This window comes from Oreochromis aureus, linkage group 2, assembly GCF_013358895.1.
Source record: "Oreochromis aureus strain Israel breed Guangdong linkage group 2, ZZ_aureus, whole genome shotgun sequence".
NCBI classification, from domain to species: domain Eukaryota; kingdom Metazoa; phylum Chordata; class Actinopteri; order Cichliformes; family Cichlidae; genus Oreochromis; species Oreochromis aureus.
This window is the reverse complement of record NC_052943.1, coordinates 10837853-10850543: the sequence shown is the minus strand read 5'-3', so window position 1 is coordinate 10850543 and position 12691 is coordinate 10837853. Positions and strand designations below refer to the sequence as shown.

Sequence of the window (12691 nt, the reverse complement as noted above, 5' to 3'; positions counted from 1 at the left end):
ATGGATGCAGTATCTCTCACTCACTGATGTGTAAAGCCAGTTAGCAGCAACACAGCATTCAGAAGGCCTTGTTGTCCACTTTCTATCTGGAGAGTGCAATATTTTAGACCTTCTGTAGTTCTGGAGGAATTCATGAATATAAACTCAGAGAGGTGCAAATGTCCCTGAATGTTCTGGATGTAGTGATGAAGAGTCAGTTACTTAAATATCACTTTCTATTACGGCTCTGTGGGGGTAATAATATGGTAATAACAAGTTATTACCACTCTGCAAAAGTAATATCAAATAACCAAGTAATGTGTCAACTATGGTCATACCTGAGTGATATTTCACTGAAATTTATATAAGTGGGCAATAAATATTATTACCTTTTTTTCTCCACCTTATTACATCATTATTACATCATCACTACCAAACATTTAAATCAGAGATAGTTTGGAGTTAAATGGAGGTAAACTTCAGTTGTCTCCTAGAATGATTACACATTACTTTTGGAACTACTTTTGTACCTAATCCTGGATAACAAATAATAAGGCAGGTAGCAGAGCAGAGATAACTCAGATTAAGTATCCTAGTTGGGTCTATGGGGACTAAAACATTTCCAGCACAGTCCAAGTCATTAGTCACCCCTCAGACATGTTTTTTTTCTGTATGAGAACATACAAGGGGAAACATAGTTTTGTTTTAAGGAGTTACAGCCACCGAGCATGATGTAAACGTTCAGTCCAAATGAGCGACATCGTATCAGTTATGACTAATTACATGGCTTACATATTTCTCTTTGTTTAAACACATTCTTTATTTGTTGAGCATTAAAGGAATAAAGCAGACGATGAATCAGAAGACAATTTTAAAACCAGTGATCCATTCCACTTTCTTAAACTTCCAGCCACTGTATTGTTATTCAAATTGGAGTAAATTGTGTCATTTCAGGATAATTTATGCAGATTTAGCAGCAGACTCACCGTGCTACAGAGTTTCCACAGCAGCAGGGACAGTGTTTGCTGGACTGACTCAATCTAAACAGTTCCCGTGTTCACCACAGTGAAGGGAAATGCACAATAACATTTTAATATCCAAATCTCTAGGAAAACAAAACAAAACATAGTAAAACATTGTTTTCATAGTAAATACCTTAAAATGCAATATGAAAGTCACTGGGATTCAGTTAGTAAAATCTGCTCTCAAACACCAATAATCCCACTGTCATCTTTAAATTAGTACTGCACCGGTGTGATTTATATTGTCAACTCACGTCACATAGTGGTTGCGTTGAGCGGGGCGATATATTAGAACACCCTGGAGACATGAGCCCAGTTCCACCCTCGCTCAGACATGACACCAGCTGATTTATACTAATGACAAACTGAGTTCTCCTTCTCTGGATACACAGCTTCCTGAGACTGAGTTGAAATTTGGCCTCACTTGCCTCCAATCCTTATCTTGTTAGAGACAATTGAAAAAAGCAATTACCTGCAGATGCTCCGTTGTGTGATAAACAAGGTAATGTAGCAGACGACAAGAAGCAACTGCTCCCTTCTCCACTCTCTCCCTTTTCCTAAGAGGCTCACTTTTCACTGCGGCGCACCTATCTTGAAATATTCATAACTGTCTCTTCTCTGACTATTAGGACTGCAAATAAACTTGCAAAATTTTCTGGCTCTAAAAAGTGTTTTTACAAACTCCAAATCTTCACTCTTCTTCCCCTATTAAGAGGCTCGAGTGTGGCTTTATTTTGTCAACAGTCCACATCAGGAAATGTTTTGGCTCTGTCCAGTTGTTCTGTTGCTCTCATTAAGTCTTTAGAAGAGAGTTTAGGAGGTCAAGGGTCACTGCAGCTCTGCTTCCCTTCCTGAGCCAGTCGCCAACTTTGTTTACATTCTGGGATAAGGAAAAGAGTTTGTGGATTGTTGTGCAGACTGTAGAGCTTCAAATTTGCAAAACACAAAAGCCAGCACCAGCTTGGTTTTGAATAAAAGTTGAGCTATCAGAGCATTTATGAGACGACTGGTGAAGGACTGTGAGAATTCTCCATGTTTTGCTTTGTCATACTTTCCTCCCGGGTCACCAAAGGAAAATAACAGCACTGTAATGTCATATTGCAAGCGCTCGCTTTCAAAAGATTTAACAGAGCTGTGCTGACGTTTGAAGAGACTTGCCTGGAGGAAGTGCACATGAAAGCGTCAGAAAACACTACAGCTAATTAAAAGTATTGTGCCCCAATCCTGCTGCAGTTGAGCAGCTGATTACAAAGACAATTGAATTGGGAAGTGTAATTTAACAAGGGAGTTGGGTGTCTTGTCAGCCTCGAATCAGTTTACTATCAGCAAATAATTTAAATAGGAGTGTTTCATTTCAAGGTAATGAAAAATGAACTTGTAGTTTTGTCCTCTGGAGAAATCAGGTTACATGTAACATGTGTACAGCGAAGTCCCATTAAGTCACAGATAAATAAGCATCAATCGCATCCTGCTAAATGTGATGAAGACACAAAGCTAATTACGCAGACTCTTACGAGTGCAACTTGACTCAGACGTTTAATTTCTTTCAAGAGTTTGTGAATCCCTCGGAGATAAAGTTTCCTCGCGCTAACAACACTCCTCTCGGACTTTCTGATTCACTACATAAATAAAACGGTGGTTCACATTAAGAGAAAAGAAAATATGCAGCCATCTTCAACCTTGTTTCTCCTGACAGTATTTTAACAATACTCTCGTGAATGTGAGCACACTTCACCAAAAGTGCTTTCATTTTTTTTCTCTTTTCCAGCATGACATCCCTCAGACAGGGTGATTATCTTTGGCGAGGGGCCAGTGAGCAGTAGGAGTGCTTTGAAGACATTCCTAAGAGGATATAAATAGTGTATTTAAACTCAGCACCCCCGTAAAGTGCGGTCCTTCATGATATATTCACCATATGACATACACGTTGTATCCCACATGCATCAACAACCGACCACAGTCTGATGTTGTATGGAAAACAGTGCTGGGAAGTTCAAATATAGTCTTCTAATAACACTCCCATCCTATGTATGCGAGTTGTACCAATCCCTTAATCATTTTTTTCCCGCATACTGAAGAATTGTCCCTTATGAATGATTTCTTCTGCAGATTCTTCACTATATGAGGAAAGTGGTAATCTAACAGCTTTATAAAGCTTAGCATCACAGTGTGAGGCCTGACTTATAGGTATTAAACTCTCTTTTTTAACCAAAGGGAGTTCACAGGGGATTAATGTCCACCAGTGCCGAGATCTTATCAGGAATGTTTTTATTTTTGTTATTTTGAGAGTGTTCTTCTTCTGTTTATTCAAGAATATGTCAAACTTACTTAACCCCCAAGAAGGCTTTTGTCTAAGACTAAAAAAGATATATATAGTAAGTTGGCACGGCATGTTTAACAGCATCTTAAAATATTTAATGACAAAATGTTAAGCCGTTGCAGGGAAATGAAATACAGAGACGTGTGCAATCAATTCTGCAAATCCAGGCCTCAGCTCGGCCATTGTTCTGGTCCTGAGGTGGTGTGATAGCATGGCGGAGGTGTGAGATTAGACTCTTACATAAGTTTAGGGGTTCACTGATAAGAAACAGCCGATAGCCTTGCTGTACCTTTAACTGCCGCAAGCACAGAAAGCTACACGAATTACCTGAAATAATGCCAAACATTTCATCCATGCAGCATTCAGCTCTTTTTTCTCTTCTATAGCACAGAAAAGTCAAAATCTCCACGCTTATAGACACTGGAGATTAATCTTCTATTTATCTAGGCACCCACAGTGACCAGCTGCCAACACTCAGAGTCCAGCAACAGAAGTGACCATGACTTCACCTTACCTGGAAATATCTGAGCTTGCTGCAGGAATGGTCGAGTATATATAATGATTTATTTCAATTATAGACAATTTTATGTGTACATAACACTGGATATTTTTTCATATGCTAAACATTACATTTAAATGATGGAGTAGTAGAATAGTCAGCCAAGAGCAATAAGTTATAATACTATAATTTCTTCCCAATGTTTTTGAGAGCCAGAAAATTATTTTTCAACCTTTCATGTGCGTTTTGAAGTCCTGCATATGATTTTCTTAAAAGCTTTTCTGAAATCCCTGTTGAAAATGGTGTAGATTATGGGGTTTACAGAACTGTTGCAGTAGCCAATCCAAAAGAAAAGGTTGAAAAGTGCGGCGGGGATGTAGCAGCTCTCTCTGCAGATAGCATGCAGGCTGTAAGTAAAGAAGAAGGGGAACCAGCAGAGCACAAACACCCCCATCACTACCGCCAAGACGAAGGTGAAGCGCTTCTCCCGCATCTGGGCCACTTTGGTCTTGTTGGCTGCGGCCAGCTGTTGTCGCCCAGCTGGGTTCTTCTGCTCCGGGTAAAGCTGTAACGCCCGGGCTGAAGCCCAGGACAGTCGGCAGCTCTGGGGTGGGCAACTGTCCGATCCCTCCACTTTCCTTCGCTTGGTGAAGCGATGGTGTCGGGGTTTCGTATCCGATGCACAGCAGCTCTCCTCCAGGTCGATGTCGTCCAGCTCCCCTTGCTTTTGCGGATGGCTGCCGGAGCTTTGACTGCTAGGGCTCTCCATTTCGAACCGGTCCTTCCTGACAAAACAGGTCTCTGACTGAGAGGGCTGCCTCTCCAGGCCATTCTTAGCCACGAACACGGTGGAGGAGCGCTGCTTGGCAACTTTATAAATCTTACAATATACCAGAATCATGATGAGACCGGGAGCGAAAAAGGAGACCAGGCAGGATGAGAGGATGTACCAGGTTTCATCATTCAGCAGGCACTCCCGTTCATCGTGTTTGGTCATGAGGAGAGGAGGGAAGGAGATGATAGCAGATATTATCCACACCACCGCAATCATGGACTTGATGCGCTTAGGTGTCCGTTTCAGGTTGTAGCTAACCGCCTTTGTTACTGACCAGTATCGGTCCAGGCTGATGGCGCACAGGTGCACGATGGATGAGGTGCAGAACAACACATCCAGAGCTAGATAGAAGGCGCACCAAGTACTTCCAAAGTACCAGTAGCCCATTACCTCGTTGACGAGGGAGAAGGGGATTACTAGTGTGGCCACCAGGATGTCCGCCGATGCAAGAGAGACCAGAAAAAGGTTCTGAGGGGCACGGAGAGCCCGGCTAGTAAGAACCGCTACAATCACCAACACATTACCAACAATTGTGACCGAAATGATCACTGTAACCACGAGGATGATGAGTGCGGTGGCTGCCTCTGTGTGTGGCAGAGTGAACGGTGCGTCGGTGGTGTTTTCATCGTTGGAAACATTTTCCACCAAGAGGCTTAGCTGGGTTAAATCCATTCTGTCTGCAAACTGTCCGTTTGTATCATCTTTGTTATTTCACCCTGTTCTTTTTCGAAACATCTACGGCTGGGTGCGCTGAGCTGTGTTGCTAAAGCATGGGGATCGGCTGCGCGTAAAGCTCCTGGTCACTATCGAGTGCAGCCCACATAAGACACGGGGGCTGCAGACGTGATGTCCTGAAACAGCAAACTGTTTAACACACGTCCTTCCAGCAGATCCGACACGCACATCAGATGTCGACTGTGTGAGAAAACTGCGAGAGAAACAGAGTTCACAATCCGCAAAGACTCCGCGAATAAACTCGCTCCTGCGGCATCCATGTCATGCGTAATGCTACTTGCGTTAGGGTGAACCGCTTCTCTATGGAGACGAATGGGAGATGCACACTGTGTGGAATAAATGTCCACACAGGAGCGAGGTGACATCACCGAGAGAACCAGCCCATTTCTGAACTGGGAGAGAGAGAGAGAGAGAGAGAGAGGGAGAGAGAGAGAGAGAATTGAGATCTCTTTAAAACTTTAAAGTGTTTCTCCACATGTGAGTTTGCTTGTTGCTTGTTGTGCTTAATATTCTTTTCTTTCTTCATGTTTAATTTCTCTGCTTTACGTGTTCAAACCAAAACGCCAGTAGGAAAAAGCAGACACAACATGCGAGTTTTTCCTTCATCCTTTAAAATGAGGTTTCCCAACACAGCGAAGCCTCATTCTCATGGCTGTTTATCAGTCAGATTCTATATAAGTACACTGCTTGATCAATGTATTAGCGCAACTGTCATAAAAAACAAGGAAACACAAATATTTTAGAAATCTATCAAAAACTTCAAAACTAAAAAAAAAAATGCTGAATTCACATTTTTTGAGCTGGCACAACCGCGGAGAAGTCAGAAATGAGTCAAGCATAACATTCAACCAGATGTGATTGAAACATTTTTCTGGGTGTAGGGTTGGGTGAATACATTTGTTAAGCACTGCATGTTGCATCAGAAATAATTTTTCTTTGAAAAACCTCAATAATTTATGATGGCACCATCATTAAGAGTCCCTGATGGAACAAGAGGTAAAACAGCACAGCTGGAGGTTTCTCTGAACTTTATCAACCCTGCGGGGTGATGGGTTAGGAGGGCAAAGTGTTCAAATTAAAATAGCTTTAATGGAAGCAGTGATCACTGATCAGTGCATGAATTTTGTCAGTGAAGCATAGATGCGCATCTATCATTGTAAACCACTTTTGGGGAGGCCTGACTTGTTTATGTGCAATCACACTCATCCATTATTCATGAATTATAATCTGGAATTGTTCTATGCTGGCACGGTGAAGGTAATACCTGTTGCTGCGGTGCTTGCATCTGTTTGCTCTGGAGGTTCAGTTATATAACACATATGCAGCTATGTTAGGCAACCAGACATACAGCCAGGGGATGTTTATGAAAAATGTACCAGCCAAACAGAAAGGTGCACACAAGGCCAGAAGAGGGGTCACTTTGAAGTATTCTGATATACAGACTGTAGCTTTGCCCAACACATAAGTGCTTCACTTATTTGGGATTTTAAAGTATGTAAGTAAATGCCATGTGGCAGAAGCCTGTCATTGATGGATTTCCAGTGCAGGTAAACCTACATGAATGTCAACATAAATGCTGCTTTTAGGTGTACGTTTGTGTCCACGCTTGGAGGCTCAAGAACATGAACATGTTTGTTTCCCTGACTCTTTTCCCGCTCACACTCTGTGACCTCTCTCCACAGTATGAAAATTAAAAAAAAACTTTAAAGAGCAGGGCAACTGTCACCACATATCAGTGGTCAGTGGTAGATGTACCCTAAAGGGTCAACCTGCTGAAGAAAAACAGGAAAAACACTGACCTCAGTCACCAGCACCCTCAAACAGCCTTTACAAGCAGGAAAAACAGTCTTTATTGCAACTCATTTTTTTCTTTTAAATAGAAGCGCCCACAAATTACAATTATTATAAATGAGCATGGTTAGTTTTGCAATTCTGTGATGGAAGATGCAATTAAATATCTTTCTTTCTCAGCTTTCCAAACACTAAAGGGGCAATAATGAATTCATATTAAGTTTGCAAAGGACAAAAACACAAAGCCAAGCTGTTCAGGTTAGATTAGACATCTTATTTACGAGGTGTTTGCATTAATATTCCAACAATATGCTGTATATTCATAGAGTGGTTTTGCAATGTATAACCAAATGCTACAATTGTTTCTGCATCTTTAAACCACAGGGTGAAAAGAAATGATGTAACTGTTTTGCCATCTTCTGCTTGCAGATGTTGATAAAATCTAGTCTAATCAGCACCGATGCTTGTGCAGTAGCTTTGCTCTCTGCAGAGAACATTGCAGGCAATTTTTCAAAAGAGAACAAATTCTCATGACAACAGTTTTGTCTTCCCATTTCTACACTTTGCTGGTTTCAAAATGAACAATTATATAATTTGAATTTCTGGCTAAAGCTGAAAGTCACTGAACAAACTTCTCAATATATTCTTTTGTGCTATGAGATACCAAAAGAACATTATCGGGGGAACTTGGGAAATCTATATATAAAAAATACTTACAGACATGTTCCTTCAAGCCTTCCGTACTTTCTATTCCAAGCAATACAACAATACCCAACATCCTGTCTCTTTGGATTCAGCTTCCTGTTATGCTGCAGTCGTCAAACATAGCGAGGTGTGCATATACATGCAAACCTATCCTGAAGTCCTGAAGCTTTCTCCCGAAATATGACACAAATCTTACCAACTGGCTATTCAGACAATTTCACTTTCCAATTCAAAGTAAAATCCATTACTGAGGAGGCAAAACTAATAAGCTGCTTAACATGTTACATGCTTGACATCTCGGTGACACACATGACAACTCTGTAATGCAGATGCCAGATTCATTTACTGTCATGGTATGAAATCTTCGCTGCTCTCCGGAGCCGCAGAGGTGTTAGGAGCCAGTGTGTTATCATGGGAGAAATAGCACGGCACTTCAGGCACATTCGATGTGTGTGCTTGCACATTATAAGCCTCGAGAAGGTTTTCTGGGTCGAGGTGCTCTTGCAGCTCTTGCAGCAGTGTGTTTAAGACTATCCCGTCCACCCTAGCTGTAATTCTGATGCATCAATCTCTGCTGAAGTTTGGAAAAGTGTTCACATCTTGTTCCAGCATCCGTACCGGCTTTAATCTCATCAACTCATCAATCATTAGGTATGCACCATGATTCAACAACTTCTGTCCTTGCCAGCAGGTAATGTTTTGAGTAATGTGTTTTTAGTGATAAATACTGCCCACAGAAAATATTCATTAGCTTAGCAGTGATTATTAATATGCTTGCTGAACATAATTTCACTGCTGAATAGCTGCTGCGTGCACACTTATCAGTTTCGTGGGTGCTTTCCAAGGTGATCGCTAAGGAAATTTAGCAGTCAAGGAACTGGACTACCACACTGGTCTGATATGTGTCCAAGCTCAGAGGAAACCAACATGATGAAAAGCAGTGCAGAAGCATGTTGTGCTGACATACAGCAATGTAGATAACATTGTTTATGGGAAATACAAGACTGTGTGAACAGTCATTATATATGCAGGCTTGTAGGGCATATACAGTGTATATCTATTGTCACAGGAATAAGTAACTTAACAAATATATGTGAGCCCATGCATCTGCAGTGAGTGCATTAAGTCAATATTGTGAGTCACTGTGAGGTTTTCCTTATGTGTGACAGATTTTACACTGATGTTAAGCGTTAGAAAAAACCTGGCAAGCACTGTGTGCACCCCATACTGAGACTGCTATAGCACTGTATTTCACAATAAGACTCCATTACTGCAGTCTGTAGAAACATAGATGCATTAAAATCAAACTTTTGAAAGGGAAAGCCAAAAAAACCCTGCTGTAAAATTCTCAGTACTGACTGGTATCAAAATATTTAAACACAGTTCAAGTTATTAAGCTTTTCTTACTAAATCATGTCAGACGAAGTTATTACTGGAGAAAGTTCTGGATCACAAGCACCTTAAAAGTGCATAATAGCCTTATGAGCTATATTTGACATGTGCAATAGCTCAGACATTAATTAGAATTCAGGCCAAAAAGATTACTGGAAAGCTGTAGTCTGTTTCCACCAGACGGTCAGTTGCTTTCACGTTCACCTGAACTTCTTACTGTTAGCGTCATGCAGTTTTTTCTTTAAAGCCAAACTAGTTTTTTCTCTTTTGGACTAAACCATTAGCACCTTTCAGCAGGTAGCAGATACATCAGAAGCTTCAATACTGCTGGAGATACAATAAGAGAGCAAATATTCATTTAATAAGCTAATCGTTTGTTTACTGTGCTTAATAATGTTACATTTCACAATTACCAATAAAAGTGCTTTTTTTCCTTGATTTATGATGAGGCTGTGATTATTTACCTCCACTGTTCCCCACCCTGCTGCTGGAATGCCCATTTATGTTTATAAAACAGAGAGATCCCTGGGAGGGCACCTTATAGGGGTTGCAGCTGATGACTGTGTTTTCCTTGCTGCCTCAATCCTCTTACCTTCCTGTTTTCTTATAAAGAGGCTTTTTGGCTGAATGCAAGCAGAACCCACTACTGCGTTATGTAATGTTCCAGGAATAAATGGCCCGAGGTGGCGTGTGAAAACCTCATCTCAGGCTGCAGGTGATTTGTGATAGTAAACACTTTCTTTGGGGAATTCAGTCTGCAAAAAAATCAGCCATGACCCTGTATGATTACTTAAATACTGTACAGTCTATCCATCTTAATTTCCATGTGTGATTACAGGATCCTTGGCTCTTTTGGATGTGTCTGCTTGTAGGAGATAGCTAGGGTGTGGGAAGGACTATGTGTGTCACAGCTACACTGTGATTCACATGTCTTTTTGTTTTTTGTTTTTTTCACAGATTGCACATCTTCCACATCTCCCACCTTCTTCCACTGTCGCTTTTGCTGTCGGGAGCCCCGGCAGGTCAGGAAAACATACATGACTGCTGACCTTTGTTGTGTCCCAAACAAACAAGATCTCCCTCACATTTTTCCACAGCTTTGGACAAAACTGCCCTGGAATGTGAAAGCGTGACCAGATTAATGAACCCTTGAAGGTCATGCGTGTCACCACATTCCCTGAAAGAAGTTTCACCTTAAATTATAAGCAATCAGCTGAAGCTCAGGGTGTCTTTTTGTTAGGAAAGATGTTGATGCCAAAAGGGCAATAAAAATATCACAAATTACATCAATTTCACTGCAAGAAAAAATAGAGTTGCCTCTTTAAAAAAAAAAATTAAATTCAAATAATTAAGCAGGCATGGCATAATTTTTGCAGATCATTAAACTTACTTTGAATATATTCAGATTAGCAACTGATCAGCTTGTTTCATCAGCTGCTCTGTGAATCGGAACGAGGCATAAAGGGCTCCATCTTTGATAAAGAGCCGTAATGGTTGTGTGCACAGTAGAGGAAGGCGCTTTTAAAAGTCACTTCCAGGGCTGTAGAGAATAGGCTTCCTGCAAAAACACATCAGGGAATTATCGCCCTTCTCATTTTAAGAGAAAGAACACATTTGTAGCTGGTTAGAAGTCGCTCACTTTCACAGCGTTTGTCGTAACTTAGTTAACGCCATGGTGGGCCTTTGGCCTGGGCTGAAAATGAAAAAGAATGGGTGTGGAATAAGGGTCTTAAGCACATTAAGCCTCATTTTATCTTCAGCAGTGGGATCAATTTCCTGTGCCAGAAGAAGTGCGAAAGTTCTCGCATCCAATAGTCTTTTCTCCGAAAACTTCACAGAAAGTCCCAATTTTGTCTTCATTTGGAGACACTGAGAAAAAGGGAGGAATGACTCAGAACTCACAAGGAGATTCAGGACTTACATAACATGTATAACAAACTATCACTATCATACAAGTAGTGGGCTCTCAGGTACTCCACTATGAAATCTTATTCTTCTTTTATTTTGTTTTGTTTTGTTTTTAATTGTAGTAAGGTTTCTAAGAAGTATTACATCCATTACATCTGAGAAAGTAATTGTGTGGAAAATAGAAAACACTTCGTGGGTACTTTACAAATGACCTTATCTTACAATAAGATATGTAGTTGACAGAGCAACATGAAAGCATCAACATTTATATTTGACTTGCAGAAAAGCTTTCCGACAAACATTGAAGAAAATGTGTGGCAATCATGTAGACTTAACATCCGAGACGGAGGAATCCACCAGGTTTTATAAGCAAAGCTAGGAAATTGCTCCAAAATGTCTTGAGCTCCAGCTGAACCCTATTCAGAAAAAGTATCAAATTCTCTCATGAAATGCTGGGGAGGGGGGGCTGTTATTAGTCAAGCAAATTTGGCATCACTAGTATTCATATAGACAAATGCAGAAACAAAGAGTTGGCCTCAGCAGACCTGAAGGACCTTGAAAAGTTATTTTTTTATGAGGCTAATATGATGGAAAGATCAGTCTATGGGTTCACCCTGCATTAGTCTGCATTAGTGAAAATGATCTAATTTGTGCTTTCCTCTGGCAAAATATGTATCTGGTCTATATGCAGTATGATTATGAGATCTTTCTTCTACCTTTGGACATTCAGGATTTGATTGCAGGACCCAGCTCATATGTACATATATACAATACAGTTTCATCATTATGTGTGTGTTAGCACGCTAATAACTGTGAACAACTAATTAACCTACTAAACATTCAAATGGTTACTAGCTTATCATTCAAGCACCAGTAACTGCATGTAGAGTCTCATGTCAAATTTGAGCATTTTCACACTTGAAAAAGAAAACTGCCTTCACAACAGGTGTCTTATAATCAGGCTATGGCACCCCCCTGTGGGCTATGAAAATGAAGTAATTTATCTAATTTTTCTTTTTTTAAAGTCTCCAAAATAATCTGTCTCTACTGTGTGGACATCCCAGCTATTAAAATTAAACAGCTAGCATGCAACGTATCCCTGTTTATCCTGCCACCAGTCCAAGAACTCATCAGAGCATTCATTACGGATTTGACTTTTGGCTTCCTTGCCTGTTTTTCTTTCAGCTTGCATGGTGTATTGTGTTTTTTTTAGTAATACAGAAAATATCTCTCTTTATTAAGTGCAAGCATTTTGGGCAGACATGCTTCTCTCTCAAATACAACAGACATATACAGTTCTTAACAAATTTATTAGACCACCACTCAACGTAAGGTTTATGGCCAAATCAACCAAAATCATTTTATTATTTTTCTGTAATGGTTAATCCATCAACTCTTGAATCAAAATGATGTTTTTTTATTTATTTTTTTAAACAAATTTTGACAGACTTCTAAAATATTTATATATATGTTTTACATATATGTTTTTATGATGAGTGGTCCAA

The 12691-nt window shown here is 40.3% G+C and overlaps 1 protein-coding gene across 1 annotated transcript; it reads right to left on the bottom strand.

The window, feature by feature from the left end:
• Positions 1-813: 813 nt before the first annotated feature.
• adra2db (adrenergic, alpha-2D-, receptor b) lies at positions 814-5697 on the bottom strand. The gene has a single exon (XM_031751028.2). It carries the CDS (start codon positions 5325-5327, stop codon positions 4056-4058), a length of 1272 nt encoding a protein of 423 aa, XP_031606888.1. The 5' UTR covers positions 5328-5697; the 3' UTR covers positions 814-4055.
• Positions 5698-12691: the final 6994 nt, after the last annotated feature.